Source organism: Aythya marila (assembly GCF_965140915.1).
Source record: "Aythya marila genome assembly, chromosome: 7".
Lineage (NCBI taxonomy): Eukaryota > Metazoa > Chordata > Aves > Anseriformes > Anatidae > Aythya > Aythya marila.
In genome coordinates this window covers 27,839,897-27,860,222 of record NC_139048.1, presented here as the reverse complement: position 1 = coordinate 27,860,222, position 20,326 = coordinate 27,839,897, and the positions used below count along the sequence as shown (strand labels likewise).

At 41.9% G+C, this 20,326-nt stretch overlaps 1 protein-coding gene across 1 annotated transcript; it reads left to right on the top strand.

Annotated features, from left to right (window-relative positions):
- The first annotated feature begins 1,119 nt into the window (after positions 1-1,119).
- LRIT1 (leucine rich repeat, Ig-like and transmembrane domains 1) lies at positions 1,120-13,230 on the top strand. The gene is made up of 4 exons (XM_082765423.1): positions 1,120-1,310; positions 3,831-4,297; positions 8,261-8,566; positions 11,095-13,230. The coding sequence occupies exons 1-4, from the start codon at positions 1,189-1,191 to the stop codon at positions 12,078-12,080; spliced, it is 1,881 nt and encodes a 626-aa protein (XP_082621549.1). The 5' UTR covers positions 1,120-1,188; the 3' UTR covers positions 12,081-13,230.
- Positions 13,231-20,326: the final 7,096 nt, after the last annotated feature.

Sequence of the window (20,326 nt, the reverse complement as noted above, 5' to 3'; positions counted from 1 at the left end):
GCTAGCTGTTCAGCTCCATTTAATCACTCCTCACTTCTGTTATGTTTTTAACCTGTGCTTGCTGTTTTGTGCTTGACATAGGGGTCAGTTTTTCTGCCAAAGCTGTTATGCAGTCTGACTGGGAAGAGGGGGAGTAGCAATCTGATCCGGTTGAAAGTAATCAGCTATTAGTTTCTCCAGAGGTTTTTACTTTTAAGGGAGCATTGTGCATTTGTGGTGTGAGTGATTTACATACGTTCACACTCATCAGAAAATAATAGCCCTTGTAAGCGTTAGATGTCCTTGCTAGGATGAATTCTGTTCCCACCTCAAATAGCAGCCTCTTAAGCTTTACATTTTTGCATATTTAGGCTCCATTTTTCTCACACGTAGTGGGTTCTTTGGAGTCAGATGAAGACTGCTGAAAACATGGGTCATCTCCATCAGGACAAAGTAGTTTGATATCCAGACCTGGGTTGTCATTAAGATAGTGCTGAGTTTTTCTTCCTATTCCAGAAGCTGTGCCATGGCTCTGCATTGGGTGGCATTCCTCAAAATGGTCATCCAGGCGTTGCTGTGTCAGCATGTCAGAGCACAGTGCTCAGCCCTGCAGGCCTGATAGGAACTGAATTATGTGGGTTATTCATTGTTTATTAACATCAGGCATGTTGCCAACAGCTCAATAATTGTTTGGTCAAACTCAGATTTTTGAAAAGAAAATAAAAGCTTTTAACAGTATCACTGCAGAATATTTTCAATATTCTTCTATGCGAGGCTTATATTCCATAAGCACAAGAAACTGTTCTTACATATTCCCAAAGTCACTGTGAGGAAGTACATTATTCCTAATTCCTGGTCAGATAGCAGTTATCTTGCCACTTCTGCAGGTCCCCAAAAACTATGTTCACTTTTTTCTCAAGCAAGAGCCACAGATTTCCTGAGGAGTGTGGTTTGATGGGGCTTCCTGAGGGAAGCAATGCTGTCAGTACAGTTCCAGGAAGCAATAAGCACCTTCATGAAAATAACTCAAGTCCCCATCCTTAATCCCTGCCTATCCTTTTTTATCTGATGGACTCAGCGAGGGCTGGAAGATCACAGCGCGGCTGAAAACGAAAGGGAGTTAACAAGATGTGAGCAGTCAATGAATACCATAGGCGAAACCCTGCATATTGCCTAGTGCCCAGGTGTCCTTCCCATGCACAGGTAGCCATGTGGATCGCGGTGAGTTTGCTCTGCTGCTTAATGCTCGGAGGGCTGCCGCGGGCGGGTGGCTCGTGCCCATCACAGTGCAGCTGCGCCTTCCACAGCCTCAGCGAGGGGACGAAAGCCAGGTATGCCAATATTCTCCCCAGGGGGTTGCCGCTGTCTTTGTGACTGTTGGGGGTTTTATTTCTTCTCTGCAAGGATGCTTAGAGAAGAAAATATTGCGTCCAGACTTTGTGTCCATTATTTTTCCAGTTGCTTTGCGCTCTAGCTTTATTTGCAGAGGATTAGCTTCTGAAAACGCAGTAAGCTGATTTCAGAGAAAGCGTTTGGGCATCTCCTCTGTGAGAACAGAAGCGACATAATTACTGCTCGTGCAACAGCAAAAAGAAATAAAATTTAAGCAACATTGTATTTTTTTTGCCCGTATGTTGAATATGCTGGGTAAGGCTTTATTCTGCTCTGCTGGTCTGTTTCTAAAGTATAACCAGATTTGGTTTATATTGGGTACCAACAACTGCAATCCCTTCCATTTACTTAAAAATCCTTTGGTTGAAGATTTTAGGCAAAGTGATCAAGTCTAGATGACAGTGAACACAAAAAGTAGATAATAGTTATAAAAATAAAATAAGACTGTTCTCAGATTGGAAACTTTCAGTTAAAAAGATAAGACCAGAAGGGCACCTGCTTGGAATGCAGCGCCATTATACAGAGATTTCACTGGAGGAGTGTAATTAAAAAATCTTTCTGAAGTGTAATCATGAAGCAATGATCTGACTTAATGAAACACAGGCTACATTTTTATAAGGTGTGGTTCACAGTAGAGAAGGTTTTGTGGCAGAGTATTTGATAACTCCTTTGGAAGAAATATTTTTTCTAGGCAAACGACAGTACAGGAATTAAAGGCTGTCCCCTTTATTTTGGATCCCTGTGAAATGGATGTGCTTTTTTTTATCTCTTTTATGGTGTTATAGATTCAATGCCAGAAACTTTCCCAGTAAGAAGCGTGGTAGAGACGCAAATAGTCTACGATTGTTAAAAGGGAGTATGATAGCAGGAGAGACTATTATTGCTCTGTAAATGTCACAGTTCCCCAGTTCCCTATGGAATTTTCTTTCAGTGACTGGAAAAACCTAAAGTGTGTTTTGGTAAGATACATAACAACACAAATGCTCATTAGTCCCTTAAGGAGCATAATGTCACTTTTTTTTTGTTGTTTTGTTTTGTTTTGTTAATTAAGATTCCTATTTCTCACTGATAAAAGGAGATTATCCTATAGATTAATTGTTTAGTGCTCACTGACATAGTCTGGGGACACTCAGAGCACACCGTTATACTGTGCTAGTGGCTCTGATATCAAATACTTTGTGTCATGCCTACACAATGTTTTACTGAAAGAAAATTTCTGGCTTTTTCTTATTGGATGTCTTTTTTTCTTTCTCAAAATCTCAGCTTTCAGCTGAGGCTGGGCAGGATTTAATGCCACAATAAAAGTGCTGGATGACAATGATATTTTGATTATAAATTAATAATTCTAACTGGTGGCTCAAATACCATTTAACTCTGGGATGTTATTTATTTTTGCTGATAGTAGAGGAATAATTACTTTCAGCCAAAACCAATCAGGTTTTGGCAGTTTTGTAAAATACTGTTTATCAGCCAAGCAGTGTGATAAGAAAATGGTACTTGACTGATCACATTACATTTCTTGAAGTATTTTGTTTAGCATGTGGAGTGAGACATGCCTGTCTAACCTATTACCTTTTGCGAGGTGGTTTTGTGTTTTGTTAAGAACTTGCCTTACTCTTTTTGCTGGTAGGCAAATTAAAGTGCAGGCTGAGACACCTGTTTTGTCTCCTTTCATGTCTCATGGTTATTCACAATACCATATCTTAGCAAAGTCAAAGTCACAATTCTTTCTTTGAAGACTGCAAAATGGTAGCATGGGGTTTTCGGGGACATTCTAGAGATGTGAAATGGGAAGGAATGATTAAGACCCGTGAAGCTGTCTTGGTTTTAGTATAGTATTTTCCAAAGAGTTAATTTTCTGCGCTTTCACTCATAAATTGTACATGCTTGCAGTGAAGTGACTCTTGCCATCCCTACAAATCTCCCAGTTTCACAGTAAAGCAGAACTTGCTGTAGTATATTACCAGTGAGTTGACTTTCTTATCCTCGCTTCATGAGCAGAGATCCTATGCTGTATTTAGACTATGTTACTTCCTTCCATCCCATACTTTATGCACCAGCGAAGGCTTCTTTTCATATGTCTTTTAATGTTCAATTTATGGATCCTTGTATTTTAAGATACATTAGCATCCTCTGTTGTGCATGACTGTTGACACTGCTGTCTATCATAAGGACCCTTGAAAAACGGAAAGAGAAAAAAGCAGGAACACTACATGGGCCAGAGTCAGATTCACAGCACTCCAGGAGAGTGCTGCAATCTCTGCAGTCAAAAGCTGTGTGTACATATGAATTACTGCAAGCTGATGTACTTATGGCGATGGCTTAGAGATCAGCAGCAAGTAAGAAATTACAAGAAAAAAGCTCGTGAAAAAAAGGCAGATAAAGTCTTGTTTTATAATAAACTTTCACAAATGTCTCAAAATACAAGAAAGTTGCATCTGTGTTTCTTTCCCCACCAGGACAGTGCTGTGTAATGACCCAGAGATGACTCTCACCCCCGTGAACATCCCTGTAGATACGTCCAAGCTTCGAATAGAAAAGACAGCCATCCGCAGGGTGCCGGGGGAGGCTTTCCATGGGCTCCACAACCTGGAGTACCTCTGGATGCCCTATAACTCCCTGGCCAGTCTCAGCAGGATCACCTTCAAGGGTCTCCGTCGCTTGCAGGAGCTGAGGCTAGATGGGAATAACTTAGTATCATTCCCCTGGGAAACCCTGGCTGACATGCCACAGCTAAGGCTTCTGGATTTACACAACAATGAACTTACCTCAATACCCCCGGATGCTGCTCGTTATGTGAAGAATGTTACATACCTGGACCTGTCTAGCAATAAACTGATGACTCTTCCTCAGGCTCTCATTTCTACCTGGGCCAACCTGCAGGCTGTTCCTTACTTCCCCAACGATAACTCCAAGATCATCTTAGGTAAGTGACTGATTTTGTAGGAAGCAAGATGATAAGAGCTCCACATCTTACCATAGCGTTTTTACCCGCTGTGGTTACTGCAGCATATACACTGCTAATTTAATGCTCTATATAAAGTGTGAAAATGCATTTACACATTAACAAAATCACTTCATTACACCCTAAACTTTATCACTGGCTTGAGTCTTTCTAACACAAAACCGCTGACCCTTTGTCAAGACTTTTTATTTATCAACACTGCCTTTTTTTGGCAGGCATACAAATGTGATTAGAGCTCCACATCATTCATGTGCTGTTTTCTAGTAACAGCTAGTATGGAGTTGATCAGTTTTATGCAGCATTAAATAAGAAGATGGATACTTATTAAGTCCAAATTAAAAAGGAATACTGCTGAGCATAAAATCTGGGTCAGGACTGTCAGTTTGCCCTAGCGTGTGCCTCCTTCCAGAGTCTCTTTTCTCTCTTCACACAGAATTAAACCCAAGTCTCCCCAAAGCCACAAATGTAGTGCTGCCTCCGAATACAGTTATAAAATCACAAGAAAACACTCTTTGGTGGCAATTCTGGGCTCCTCAGAAGTATGGCTCCAGGGCAATAGTGCATTTTTGTGTCAGAGGGTAATACAGGCGACTGTCTTGAATCCTCTGAGTTGCAGTATCCCCAGATGAGGTTTTTAGTACATTTACTAGTTCAGGGGATTACTGCTCAGCCTTTTAGCCATAGTATGCTATTTCAAATCCATGTCGGGTTGATGATGATGGTTCAGAGTCGTTGCCATCTGCTGTCTTCATTTGCCATGAGCTGACCCAGTTCCACTGACTGCATTTGATCCATGGGGTGTGTGCAGCTGCAGGAACTGCCTCTACAACTATGGATCTGAGTTCAGGCACTTGCTGATAAGCTCATCAGAAACGTTTTCTCTCATTCTAAAAGTACCCACTGATCATGTTCTCTGGATAGATTTCAGGGAGGTGCAGTTTTTAAAACTAGACTGCAGTGGAAAGAGATACAGGACTTAAAAAAAATAGTCTTTTAGTGTCCTGAACAGATGTTGTTTAAGATTTGACTAGTGTCAGGAAAGAAGCAGGTGTTTCCCCATTTTGTTTTGCCAGGTGTGGTATCAAGATCTTTAAGCCAAAGCTGGCTTTTTGAGATTGCCCATTTTCATCTGTGGCATGTCAAGACACCGCCTAGATTATAGTCTTTTCTTTGTTTATTTTTCAGAATCAAGTTACATGTAAAAGCATTATTCCTTTCAATATGGATGACAAAAGTATTTTGTTAGGAAGCACAGATCATGATTTGATGTTCATGGCCAACCTGAGTGTTTGCACAGCCAGCTGCATACAGGTTGTCTGTTCCAGAATCCTAAAAATTTCATGTGGGCAAATGAGTTTAATGCTAAGCTTTGTACGATAATGTATAGACATGGCACCTCCTAGGTCCCATCCAGCTGACACCCACAGGGACCATATGAAACACATGTCCCTTGCAGGATTGGATTGGGAGGCCACAGCTGCCTGTTTCCACTTTGATCTGCTTATGACTGTTTCTCATGGAGGCATAAAAAAATCCATGAATAATAAAGAGTCAGCTTAGTCCCTTCCTTCATCTAAATTGCATCGTTGTGAATCCTCTTCAGGGACTGCTTGTAGACTGCTTCAAGAGAAAGCAGTTTCAGCAGTAGCTTGCTGGCTGATAGTCTGTGCCAAGACTGCAAGGTTTTGTGTGTGAGAATTGCCTGTGTGAGCCGCCTATGAAAGAGGAAAAGTAGATCTCAGAGTTAATAATGTAAAGTGTTGTGATGGATGGCTCTCCTGATTATTTAATCCATGATGAGTTCTGCACAGTAACTAAAGTGGCAGCAAAGAAAGTTAAAACAATTATTTCACCAGAATATCTGGAGTAAATTGTTATCTAGTGCACGAAGTCAGAAGTAAACAGCTAGCAAAAATGCCATAAAATAACAAAGCCAAACTCTTAATTTTAATTCTTTTTTTTTTTTTTTTTTTTTAATTCCCTTAATATGTAAATATATTCATTTATAAGTAGTATGCTCCTGCTAAGGCCCACCACTTTCAGACTGCCTTCTAAGCCAGGGGAGGATGGTGTGCAATGGCCTCAGCAAGAGATTTTTGTCAGCAGAATCTTTAAAACTATTTGAGGCATCAGGGGTTTTTATCTACCCTGTGTTTCTGTTGACTAGCAAAATTCAAGCAGACTCTCAGTGCTCTTGGAGCCTTGTGCTGCACCCACTGTGCTTTTGTCAAAACTTGTGTCTTTCTGAAAAGCTAGAGCTTGTGTGGCTACTGCTGCTGTGCTCCAGGGGCCAGCAGAAGTGGGCACTGTAGTGTGGGCAGATGTTTCTGCTTGCTGGGAATCGAGGGGAGACATAGATAGCAGTGCTCCTCACTTGCAGGCAGTTGCCAGCCCTGTCCTTGGGCTGCCTGCAGAAAAGAGGGCGTGAAGCCCCCTTGGAGGGAGGCCTGGACGCTGTGCTCCTGTCTTAGGCTTCAAGCACATACCTGGCGTCAGGCAGTCTAAAATCCCTAGTGCCAGTGCTGCTAGCTGAAGTCATTAGAGGCCAGAAACTGCACGAGACTGGCAAATGCAAATATTTGTAAGTAGGTTGATGTACAGATTTAATCAGAATGCAGCAGCTTCTCTTGGTGGATATGCATTGCTCCAAGCTCCAATCTCGCTTTTCCAGTACCATTCTTCACAGATTTATTTTTATTTTAGAATTTGAGTTCAATAGAATCATAGAATTATAGAATATCCTGAGTTGGAAGGGACCCTTAAGGATCATCAAGTCCAACTCTTGACACCGCACAGGTCTACCCAAAAGTTCAGACCATGTGCCTAAGTTCACAGTCCAATCTCTTCTTAAATTCAGACAGGCTCGGTGCAGTGACCACTTCCCTGGGGAGCCTGTTCCAGTGTGCAACCACCCTCTCTGTGAAGAACCCCTACCTGACGTCCAGCCTAAATTTCCCCTGCCTCAGCTTAACCCCATTCCCGCGGGTCCTGTCACTGGTGTTGATGGAGAAAAGGTCTCCTGCCTCTCGACACCCCCTTACGAGGAAGTTGTAGACTGTGATGAGGTCTCCCCTCAGCCTCCTCTTCTCCAGGCTGAACAGGCCCAGTGACCTCAGCCGTTCCTCGTACGTCTTCCCCTCAAGGCCTTTCACCATCTTCGTAGCCCTCCTCTGGACACTTTCCAACAGTTTCATGTCCTTTTTATACTGTGGTGCCCAGAACTGCACACAGTACTCGAGGTGAGGCCGCACCAGCGCAGAGTAGAGCGGGACAATCACCTCCCTTGACCTACTAGTGATGCCGTGCTTGATGCACCCCAGGACACGATTGGCCCTCCTGGCTGCCAGGGCACATTGCTGGCTCATATTCAACTTGCTGTCTACCACGACCCCCAGATCCCTCTCTTCTAGGCTTCTTTCACACACTGAAAGAGCACAAAAAAGAGAAGCATTGTGAGACTCTGAAACAAGAGTATGTTCTTTAATACACCCACCCCTTCCTATGTGTATATTCTTAATATAGGTATTGTCTAATAAGTGTCTATACACCTATTGTAGGCCTGACATTTGGCCTGGCTATATTTGGCTAATATTTTAAAAATACCTGGTGAGAGGGATTTTCTAAACTGTGTAAGGAAGAGATTGTGTAGTATCTTCCTGGGAAACCAAACCAAACGAACCCATCCCCATGACTCCAGATTTTGAGATGCCTTGACAAGCCATATTTTCTACCCTGTACTGACCAGCTACGGGGGTGCATCAACCTTGGCCAACAGCAACGGGGTGCTATCGTACGACCCTCCCTGCATTCCCACAAGCAGTCTGTGCAAGGGGCACACCAGGAGCCTATCGCAGTTTGTCCTGCTGAAAAACAGAAACAAAAAGTGCTGTTGGATTGACTTATTGCTCTGGTTTCTTTTGACAGGTTTGCAAGACAATCCTTGGGTGTGTGACTGCAGTCTGTATGAAATGGTCCATTTCCTAAATTTCCAGTCTCCTAACATAGCATTCATCGAGCCCAGGCTGAAATGCTTCACCCCCCGCAGCCTTGCAGGAATCTTCTTCAGCCAAGTCGAGCTAAGGAAGTGTCAAAGCCCTGTTGTACACACATCTGTAGCCAAAGTAAAGACCATCCTGGGCAGCACCGTGCTGCTGCGATGTGGGACAACAGGAGTGCCCATTCCTGAGCTCAGCTGGAGGCGGGCTGATGGGGCACAACTAAATGGCACAGGTATGTTTGGCTTAAGCTTTTCTCCCACGTGGATTGAGTGACATAGACCTGCACCTTTCTTATCTACAGGCTGCACAGCAAATGGAAGCTTCTGTGACAGCAGCTCCTTCCTGCTGATAAAAGACCTGAAAAATAAATTAGTTCAGCATTAAGATTCACTATAGTAACGTGTGTAATTCACTATAGCATTGTGATTTTCTATAGACTATAACATTTTCCGTGTTGATGTAAATCTTATCAGATAAATATATGCTATTGCATTAGATGTCAGTTTTTGTTGTTGTTTTTTGTTTTTCTTCACAATTGTGGTGGTGGTGAGATAACTCAAAGGCTTTTCTGCAAATCTGTCAGACCTGAAGAAATGAAATATGTCCAGCTGTAATAAGAAGTTGTCCTAAGTTAATTAGTTATTCAGTCACTGAGAAGAATTCTCACTGACTTCTTTCATCGGTCTTTGAGAGTAATGATGAGCTACTATTAATCAGTTGGCAAACATCTCTAGAGGAGGGATATATGACATGAATTCAGCAGGGATTCAAATCTTCTGTGGCAAAGAAAGAAGGTAGCAAACAAGCAACATTAAGGCATAGATATATTAAAAACAAAAACACCACTGAACTGCTGAAGGACACAGCACCAGTAAAAATGTCATGCTTCTAAGAAGTGATTAATTTCTGATGGATTGACAAGGTCTCTTGGGAAGATGTTCTGTAAGAGAAATACTGACCAGCTTCCTCTTCTGTGCCTACCCTGCTTGTGGGGGGAGTCTTTGGATAACTGCTGCCTTTGTGAGCCACATTTTCATTTTTTCATTTTGGGGGTTGGACCCAATGATCTCTTGAAGGACGCAATGATCTCTTGAGGTCCCTTCCCACCCCTGCAATTCTGTGATTCTGTCATTTTCATTCACAAGAATGGTTGGACCCAAAATTGCAAAGTGAGTTGATATGTTAGAGTGTGGGGAATTCAGGGAAGAAATTTTTGCTACATTCAAGGCAGTTGTCCTTAGCTTTTTGAGGTTTTAGCTCAGGTCCTGAACCCTTATTCTTCTAATCCCCCCCAAATGCTACTGTCAACCTGGGCCTGACTGGGAACTGTGGGGTTTCAATGCCAAAAGGTTACTGGACTCCTTGTTGCAGCAGAAACAGGGAAGAGAGCATTTTTCTTTCACAGCAGTGGAACCACCTGTAATAAATACTCTTTTTGGGGGGAATCTTCACAAGTCATTGCTCTTTTGCATGATGTGCAGGATGTATCAGAGCCTCTCCTCATAATGACAACGTCTACCCATCATGCTGCAAACATCCTTCCTACACTTGAAAGACAGCCGCAACAAAAAGCAAAACAGAGAATGCTTTTCTGAAAGCATATGTTGAGTTTACTTTGAGGTACAGCTGAGAATGATGTATTTTGTGCCCCATTAAGCCACTGTAGCACCTTTCGGTAAAAAGCTGGCTGAAAATATGCATTATTTCTCGGCAATGGCAGCTTCTGTGCCAGTGTTAGAGTATCACTGAAATGGTGGTGGTCTGAATAGAGGGGAGTGAGACACAGCCCACAGCCTACATATGTGAGGAAGTGCCATAGGAAGACCAGTAGCTTTATGGTTTTTAGTATTCCCAAACACTGAATAATTAAATGGAAAAGGTAACTTTTTGCTGTTATTGTATTACATTGCCATTGAAACGTGCCCCGGTTGCCAGACTGGGCCCTGACCCACACGGGCTTGGGAGAGGTTTTTGTCCTGTCTTACCTGTCCCTTTCAGACGTCTCCCTTGTTTACCTTTCAGTGGGTAGTACATGCTCATCCTAAGGAGGCTGGTTAAATGATGGAGAATGTGCTTTACCCTTCTGCATGATCCTAGCTCTTTTTTTTCTGCATAAATAGAAAAAAGCAAAAAAATGCTTAGTTTTAGCCTTCTGGTAAACCAGATGAGAAAATCAACACTCATCTGTGTACATATTGCTCACTGGAGCTGTCTACTTTGGTGATGAGACTTCCCTGTGTTTGCCTTGATATAAAAACCTGTCCTAATTTTACTGTAAAAGGGATATTATTTTTCAGCTACTTTGCTTCATATATTCTAGGCTAGTCCATATATGATCATAGAAGAAAATCTAGACTGCTTTTACTTTCTGTGACTCAGAGGAGTGCATTTAGGTCATGTTACAGCCCACTCCCTTCGCTCTTTTAAATATTGTACCTGCATAAGAGCTTTTAAACACTTTTTAATATAAGAAACTTCACAGTTTAGTTTTCAAGTTACACATCAGTTGGAAGGAAATAGAATGAAATGCTTCATATCCATTTGCTCTGAAGCAGTGTAAATCCTGACATAAACTAATTTTAGCGTTAATGTTATTTTCTTGGAATTACTTGATTTTGTAATGTACTTGGTGGCCAAAATAAATGATGATTCTACTGGATCAAGCAGACATTCAGCTAATTGGATCTTAATATTTCACAAAACATGTTGGTAGTTCTATTAAAGATCATCTATTTATTTTACATTTTTCCTTCCTTGCAGTGCACCAAGAGATCTCTAGCGATGGGATGAGCTGGTCTATCCTGGGCCTACCTGTAGTCTCTTACCTTGACTCTGGAGAGTACATCTGTAAAGCAAAGAACTTCCTGGGGGCAACAGAGGCGTTCATATCCCTCATCATCACAGACTCAGAAAGCACGGACGACCCCAACTCTGGTGCCAAAGGTGCATGGAGTGGGAAGGTGAGCGGGATGGAGGCAGCTGCCTACAACGACAAGCTTGTAGCAAGGTATGTTATCACCACCTCCACCATGCCTACTCTGGGAGATGGAGCAGGCACTGGAGAGGGCCTCCTCATCCCAGATGGGGCACAAGATAGCAACCCCCAAAACCTGCTGGTGAGCCCACCTACTGGTCAGCAGGAGCCGGAGCTAATTGTAAGGTCCGTCAGAGTGATAGGAGACACCGACCAGAGTGTCACCCTGGTGTGGAAAGCACCTCTGGCAAGGAACACAACAGTGTTCAGTGTCCTCTATGCAGTCTTTGGAGAGAGAGACATGCGGCGGATCAATGTGGAACCAGGGAAGACCAAGGTCACCATTTATGGGCTGCTGCCAAAGACCAAATACATTGTGTGTGTCTGCGTGAAAGGGCTGATCCCCAGGAAGGAGCAATGCATCATATTTTCCACAGAGGAAGTTGCTAGTGCAGGAGGGACCCAGAAGCTCATCAATGTGGTCGTCATCAGTGTGGCCTGCGTCATTGCTGTTCCCCTGACACTAGTGGTCTGCTGTGGAGCACTGAAAAGACGCTGCAAAAAATGCCTTGTGAGGAAACCCAAGGAAATTCAAGAGTCCTACGTCACCTTTGAAAGTCTTTCTCCTGGGGCCAAGGCAAAAGGAGTGGAAGGAGAATACTTGACTAGACATACCCCTGATGAATCTAATAGGCTGCTGTCTGCCCGATCCAGTGTGGATTCTGAAGCAATATCAAAGATAGAGGGGCAACCTAATGAATACTTTTGTTGACAGTAACTAGGCTGGTCATTGTCTCAATAGATGGAAAGTATGTGGCTCTATATATGACTCTGCCCCAACACTGCAAGCTGTTGTGTCAGTGTGTGTGTCTCTGACATGCTCCGGAGGAGGATGCGGGAACATAGATGGTGCCCAAGCTTTACAGGAATGTGTTGTTTGCCCCACTTGGGGTTTGCTGTTTTGTACTCAATCAAAAGCTTCTACACTAATGGACTCATTCTCCTGAACCACTCTTATTTTCATAAAATGACACATGCACACTGAGTGTGAGGACTTTAAGCAACAATGCTGAGCGCACTCTGCTCGGTTTTGTATAGTACCTGCTCTGCAATTTGTTAAGTGTTTTAATCTCATCTCTTTTGAGGTTCTTTTGGTTTACAAACAGGAGAGCATTCGATAATTTTAATATAAATATCTAGGAATGTTAAGATTGAGAGTCTTACCTTTTGCAATCTGATGCTTATTAGCTAAATGTGGGTGTATAGCAACCGTTTATAGTATGTCCATAACAACAGCTTTATGCTCTCAGTTCAGAGACATGTGCAAAGAGATATGACTCAAGAAACAAAAAGCAATTCACTTAAGAACACATAATAGAATAAGTTTGGGGATGGCATTTTGGCCCTAATTACTCTTATCATGTACTTGAACAGGACCACACAGGTTTTTCAGTATCAGGCCTAGCTGTCATTTTCTAGCAGTGTTGCAATTAGTAGTGCAATTAGTATGCTTTGTGTCATAGAATCATAGAACTGTGAAGGTTGGAAAAGATCTCCAAGGTCATCTGATCCAACCATCCCCCCACCACCAATATCACCCACTAAACCAAGTTCTTAAAAATCATACAATAGCCTACCCCGAAAACTGTGTGCTTTGTAACCATATTGAAAAACCTACTTCAGACGGTTCTGCAGAAAGCTCCCAGAGCAGCCCTGTCATTGCTGCTGGCTGTACTGGCACAACTGGCAGTGAAGACCAAAGGGCTCAGCCAGGCACTTGCGGTTTGGTTATGAAAATACCTTGCTCTGTACAGGGCAGGGGTGTGGGAAGGGGTGGTAGCACTGCTGGCTGGGTACACTTTGGCAGTACTTCCAGCAGCGGCATAGCCTCACTGCTAATGTTTGGGTTTCAAGCCTTTTGCACATTTGAGAACCTTGGGAAACAAACAAACAAACCCACAAACTAATATTTTTCTAAATGTACTTTTCTAACCAGGGTGAACTAATCAGTTCTTTAGGTTCTGCAACTATACAGGAATTTTGATCTGTGTACTTATCACAAAGCACTTCCCAGCTGTATAATTTTCCACTCTAGTCCCTTAGGTTTTAATACCGTATATAGTGGTTTTCTATATATAATAAATATTCCTCATGAAGAAAATGATGGATGTTCCGCCAAATGTTGAAAAAGAGGGATCCAGCCAAGTTGAAATGATAACTGATAAAGCCTCAGTCTTTTTGAATTGTTTTGAAATGTCTGTAAATGTGTTGGAAGGTTCTCCACTCACATTCATGTGTACATACAATGTGGACTAGCAAAATCCACTACTTGGAATGGCACTCTGTATGATATCTGTTATGTCAGATTACTTGGCCTGAAGGAAAAAAACAAGTTGTTTGATCTCAACATAACTACTAGCAACAGGGAGTACAGTACAATAGTTTCTGGTTCTCTCTGTCCTCCTTACATTCATGATAAGGAAATTCTCTTGTATTGGGAGATTTTTTCAATCCCTGTATATAATAATTAATGCTACTCTTCTCACTGGACTGCAGAAATTGTTAGGATTACAAATAGCATTTTGCAAAATTATGTATTTTAACTCAACAGATTAACTGATGAAATAGGTAGTCTGTAATAGATCTATTTATACATTTATTTACATACATATATTTATACATTTGTGTTTCCTAGGATTGCTTTTAGTCTCTCTCCTCAAGGTGGAATGAAAATTTTCTTCCAGTAGGAGTTTTTGGTATGGGTTGAAAGGACTGTTGTTTTACTGAACCTGATTCATGCCCTCATGCACAGCAGTAGCACTCTGGGCTGTGCAGAAGTCAGCAAAAGGTGCCCAGCCTGACGTGGGCCTGGATGGAAAATTTAGCGGTGAAGAATCAAGGCTGTCCTAAAGCTCTCATGCAGTGAATGGAGTGGAGCTGCTGTCCAAGGACTTTCACATAAGTGAAGTTTGCAGGAGCCCACTGGGAGTGAAATGTACCCTTCAGCTGCCTGGAGGCGTAAGCTGGGCAATTTGCCACATTCAGTCCTGGCGAGGAGCAGCACCCACCTGCTCCAGAACAGCCTGAAAGTCAGCAATGGGAAAGGCACTGGCTGGGTCAGCGCTGCCACTCTTTGCTTGTGGGAAGGGGAGGAAGACTAGGTCTTCCTGTGACGTTCACCATGGATGGGTTAAGTTTTAGACTCTACTGGATATTTTTTGCACTTTGAAAAAATAGCAATCCCAAGTAGAATAAATGTGATTTTCCTTTTCTATTTCATATGGTGATTCTCAGTGTCTCAAAGGTGAGGCATAATATTTTAACAGCTCAACTGCTGCTGCTGCTGCTCCAAAACAAGCCTTCTGTACCAGACTGGTGAGTCATACAAGATAGGCAATAGGTTGAAATAGGTTTGTATAAAACCTGTGTTCCATGGTGTCCGTCAGAAGAGAAACCCTATACTTGCTAAACTGCATGTGAAATTTCAAACCATTATAGGTAAATTGATTTTCTGCTGAATGCATGGAATGCAAATTTTGAAGCTTTGGGCCAGATTTGCAGTGGTATGAGGCATGTAACATTGCAGATAAAAACCTCACTGCATTTTGTTGTTTTAACCTACAGGGTGTTAGGCACCTCCTGTCAGCAGGGTTAGTGCAGGCAAGTTTCGTGCTCTGGTCACAATGTGCATGGAGCTGGCTTAGAATTAAAGCAAGGAGAACACTCATCCCTGGGAACAGTTTCTTACTTGGTTAAAGTCAGTCCTTGGACAGAAGTGCTGTAAGAACTGATATATGTATGTGTATATATATATATGTTTTTAACACTTCATTATGTTTTCTTTCTCCTTGGAAAATGTTTCCTCTGTTAAAAATCTCTTTGTGTCAGCTTTTGAACTGTTTGTTGCCTTTTGGGGTATTTTTGAAATGTTTTGGCACTAAGACAAACAATGTATTCAGGAATGTCTTGGAGTTCAATATTCACTACTTTTACTATTAAACCATTTTAAAATATCTTTTTGGGTTAGTTTTGGACCACTTCATTAATACTTAGGAATAAAGTTGCTGTCCACCTGCACTAAACAGGAGGTTGTGCTGGCTGTCTGCTGCCGCTACCGGGGCCTGGGATGAGTGCTTTGGAGAGCAGTACGAGACACTCCTCAGTGGGCATTTTGTGTGACACAAGCTCTTCTTTCTCTTTTGATACTTAATTTGTAAATCAGATTGGTGTAAAATTAAAAACAAACAAACAAAAAAGAGATAAGGTGTCAAAAGAAGGTAATAGTGTTTTAAAAATGGATCCAAATAGCTCTGAACTGTTCTGGAAAAATAATTATTATTTCTTTTTATTAAAAGGATCTTGAGAAAAGCAACTATCAAAATGAAAGGAAGTGATCAGAATATAAATAAAATAATGTACCAAAAGTGATTTTAAAGGAGTACAACAAGCAGTTGAAGTGCATGAAGAAGTGTAAAAAAAAATATGTTAAGGCTTTTAAAAATAGTTTCCAAAACATCTTCAAAAGTGTTCAGGTTATCTGGTGAGTAGGTCCAGCCAAAAGGATAAGGTATGCTCTGAATTATGTCTCTGCAAATATTTTGAATGGAACATATGTGTAAAAATTCCACAAATGCAGAATAATGTCCAGGTTGACAAATACCTTATTTCCATAACATGATTTAAGCATGTTCGAAGGCCTATAAGTGTGTTAAATGTGGTCACTTACATGTTTAGTTTTGTGTGCCCAGAAAAAAATAGACTAAATGGTCTTTAAATAATTAAAAAATCTAGGACATACATACATAGAAGCATGCATGTGTATACTTACAATCTTGTAGAAAATAGAGAAGAATCTCAAAATGTCAAGAAGGACAGAAAAACATTTTAAAAGATATTTTCAAAAAAGAATTGATATTGAAAAATGACTTTGAAAGTATTTTCAAATACTTTCATTTTCAAATATTTTCATTGATAAAGCAAAATCTAAAGGTTAAAAGGTCCTGACAAATGTGACATCAAAGTCCCCCTATGTCAGAAGTATTCTGCAAATAGTTTCAGGATGTCAATCTTTATTCATGGCTACACTAATGTGGCTTAGCAGGAGCTTCACCAGTTTTTAAGTCCCTGAGTAGGAGATGCAAACTGTTACCCAAAAAAGAGCAAAACAGTTTCCCCCAATTTACTTTCATATTAATCTAAATTAAAAAAGAAGGAATTTAGAAACTGCCAACAAAGGTTTGAACTGAGCAATAAATATGTACACCCTAGAGAGAGGGACCAGGGGGTGAGCATGGAGCAGTGCCCATGTATCCCCAGGGGCCGGGGCTGGCAGCAGTGAGGGGTGGCTGCAGGCTGTGGTGGCACCCTGCAGGACAGCGTTGGCTCTTGGCTCCCTGGTTCAGATCCTGCCCTGAGACAGAGCTTGAGCCCTGCCTTCCCCCCAGAGGGTGAGGGGGTGGGTGGCCTGCATTGCCAGCTGTCTGCAGGACCTGAGAAGGTCAGGGATGTGCTGGGGCTCTAGAGGGACCCTGATGGGGACGTTGGGTTACTGAAAATATTGGGGAAAGAGCTGCAGGTTTGTACAGCTGCTGTTGCTGTTGAAGGATCATGGAGGAAAAGTCTTATTTACCTCTTCCTTTTCACATCACTCACCTCTTTTTGAAAGCTGCTTTTTCAGTCCTGTACCATTTGGAGTAACATGCACCATATCTGAAATACCCAACTGCAGCCTTCACCTCATATGTCCTCCCTAGCAGGGATTTCTAGCTGTGATAACCCTGGCAGAGGGGCTATAATTCTAAAGCATAAGCCTGGACTAGATTCCTTACAGACCTGTGTGCCCACCATTTCAAGACAGCATTTGAATCCCCTGCCATTGCTGGGAGCATGCAATGGGCTTCCCTTCAGCATTTACTTTGGCAATGTGCGGTCTCCTAAACTCTACTTCCCATAAATTAGCAGACAATTTCTCTATGGAAATTTATTTTGACAGCTTGGGTTTTAGACAGCTTGTTCTGCATTTTGGCTTCAATCACGATGCCACATGATATTAAAAAGCAGCTGAACTGAGTGGACATCTGCTGTCACAAAAGTGACCATTAAATTTACAGGCAGACATAAACTCTGCTGAATTGAAGAGGCAACATAATCCCATTCCAGCAGGGAACATAAAACATACAGGCTGCAGCTAACACAGTTTGGAGTGAATATATACACATATATATCCACATATATGTATATTCCCTTCCTTCCCCCCTCTGCCCTAGAAAGTATGTATTCTACCCACCAATACATCTGATTTTGATATATAATTTACCACTAGTTTCTCAGTTTAATGCTGAATCTTCTAAGTACACTTGGAGTCTGGGAATATTTAGAGAAATAGCCTCTCAAGTAGCAAACAAATATCAGCTTGAAAACAGCCGGAGCATTGGCCCATGTCACTGACAGACACCACTCTTTGAAAGGCCATTTTTCAGCCCTGTAGAAGATAGATGGGACTGGGAATAGAGCTCTTGTGGGAAAAATGGGGCCAAGAAAACAACTGCAATTGTTACCTGTTAATTACTGTTAATCACAGAATCACAGAAAATTTCTAGGTCGGAAGAGACCTCAAGATCATCGAGTCCAACCTCTGACCTAACACAAACAGTCCCCACTAATAAACTCATTTAAATTAACGTGTTTCTTGCTAACAGAGAAGCCTGTTAAATTTTATTTTAATTTTTTAAATTAAATTTTAAATTTAAATTTAAATTTTACTTGCTGCATTCCAGGACATCAGGCAGTACCATGCACCTGTGCTATGGCCAAAGATGTATATAGGGAAGAAAACCTCTAATAGTTTTTACTCTGTGTATAGATACTCTATACACATATATAGATACCAATCTATATGTGTATATCTATATACATATCTACATGTGTATATCTATACACATGTATAGATACCAATACTCTGCTCTTTCATAAAAGATTTTTTTTGAAGACATGGCTAGGCTGTCATGTACTTCAGGCCCCTCTCTAGGCTGCAGAGCAGTGTGATGGTGGCAAAGCAGGGACCTTCCCTGTGAGTGAAAGCTTTTGCAAGGTTGGGCCTTGCAAGTGGTGATTCCCTCCAGCTGAACCACATGGTGATGGCTCATCAAGGACAACCAAACCACCCCCAGCCCAGCTACCTTAGGGGTGGTGCTTGTGTAGATTATGAAATGGGCATTTTTTAGAACAATTTCCTCACAAGCCCCACTAATGAGCATCTCCATTGCCTCATGTATACCCAGAGAATGTGACTGGACAAGCCAACGACCTGGGTAGACTTCATACATTTCTCCCACCATGGGAAGGTGTCCCATCACCTCTAGTGCTGAATGCCATCAAGACATTGGTTTTCTTGTGCTTCATCTGAAAGTTTTTCTCTCATGGCACATGAAAAGGCAAACCCCAGGTTTGCTCCTGACGCCCAGCTCTTTTCTATGTATTTTCTTTACTGCTGTCATTACTAAAATGTTATCAGCAGTTATAATAATGTGTAAAATTACAAAATTGTTATTATAAAATAACAATATTGTTCTGTTAGGGAATATTTTCATGGCAGACTACAGAAGAGGCCTGAAAGCACAGGTGTGCGTGGCGTTTGCCTGCCCAGAGGCCCATGCCCACACAGGGATCCTTGAAGCCTTCTGCTCCCGTGGCTGAGGGCTGGTTGGGAACGACAGATTACAGAGCCATAGAATCATAGGATCCTCTCATCGCTGCTGCTGGTGTCACTCCTGGAGCATTCCCAGTTTAGCCAGCCAGCTCCATCCCCCTTTGCTGCTTAAGCTACACTGAAAGGGGGTAAGTAGTGCCTGCCTTGGCATGCACGTGGGAGCTGTGCTGGTGCCAAACTGCAAGAGCTGCTGCTTCACCAAGACTCTCAGGGATGTCCCCAGAAGCCACCACGCTAAAAATAATAAGCCCAAACTCTTGTGGTTAGATGCTAGGCATAGGTAGCAATGGCAGCCCAACAGGCCCACTAATCATGGCCCACCACTTGTAAACTGGAAGCCACCAAAAAGTGCTGCAACGGTCCTCAGCAGTTTCTCTACTGGTTCATTTTGTTCACTTTTATCCTTGAATTCAAAGTGCCTGCTCATTTGAAAGCTGCAGAATCAATCCTATATCTTCTTTAGGCTTACAGCAGCTGCACTAGTGCATGTTCCCTGAAAGCCATGTATGGATCTAAGCTGTTGTGCTATAAATATTTTTCTATCCTGGTCCCATAGGTTAGAGGTTAAGTAGGTTCAGGCTAATCTTGACTTGTGACCCAGCTTCACAGATATTGGCACTGAGGTTAAGCCCTTTTCCACAACTGGCCTCTGCCTTTTGTGGGTTGTGATGCAGCCCATGCACACTAGATGGCCCCAGGAGAACACAGTGATGCTTGGAAATTCTACCGGAAAACTGCTATTTTCGAATTAAAAATAATAATAATAATAATAATAATAATAAATATATATATATATATCTGGTCACGCTAAAGTCCTTCTCAAGAAATTATTTAGACTGAGTTTTTCAGGGTTACTGAAGGGCAATTGGCATACATCTTATAAGGGAACCCTGAGAACTAAGAACATTGAAGTAGCACTGCTTTTATACTTACACAATAAAGATGAATGTCATAAATAGTCATTCCTAAGAGAAGCCCACAGACTGGCTATAGCTAGGTTGCTGTTTTCAGTACTAACATGTAAGAATGGAGATACCAGTGGGGAAAAAAAAAAAAAAGAGAGAGAGAGAGAGAGAAAATAAAATTTGTTTCAGTGGAAAATTAGTGCAACATTTCCATGACAGAATGACTAATGTTGTGTAGGTTTCTTACGCACCATGTCTAATAGTAAACCCTGCAAAGAACTGTGAGCAGGTTTTGGGGCCTGACAGATTGTACAATAAAGCACTAAGCACTGCCAAATTACAACTGTGACGTCTGGCCCTTAATGTGGTTTTCTGTCTTGATGAATGCCATTAAAATATAGGAGA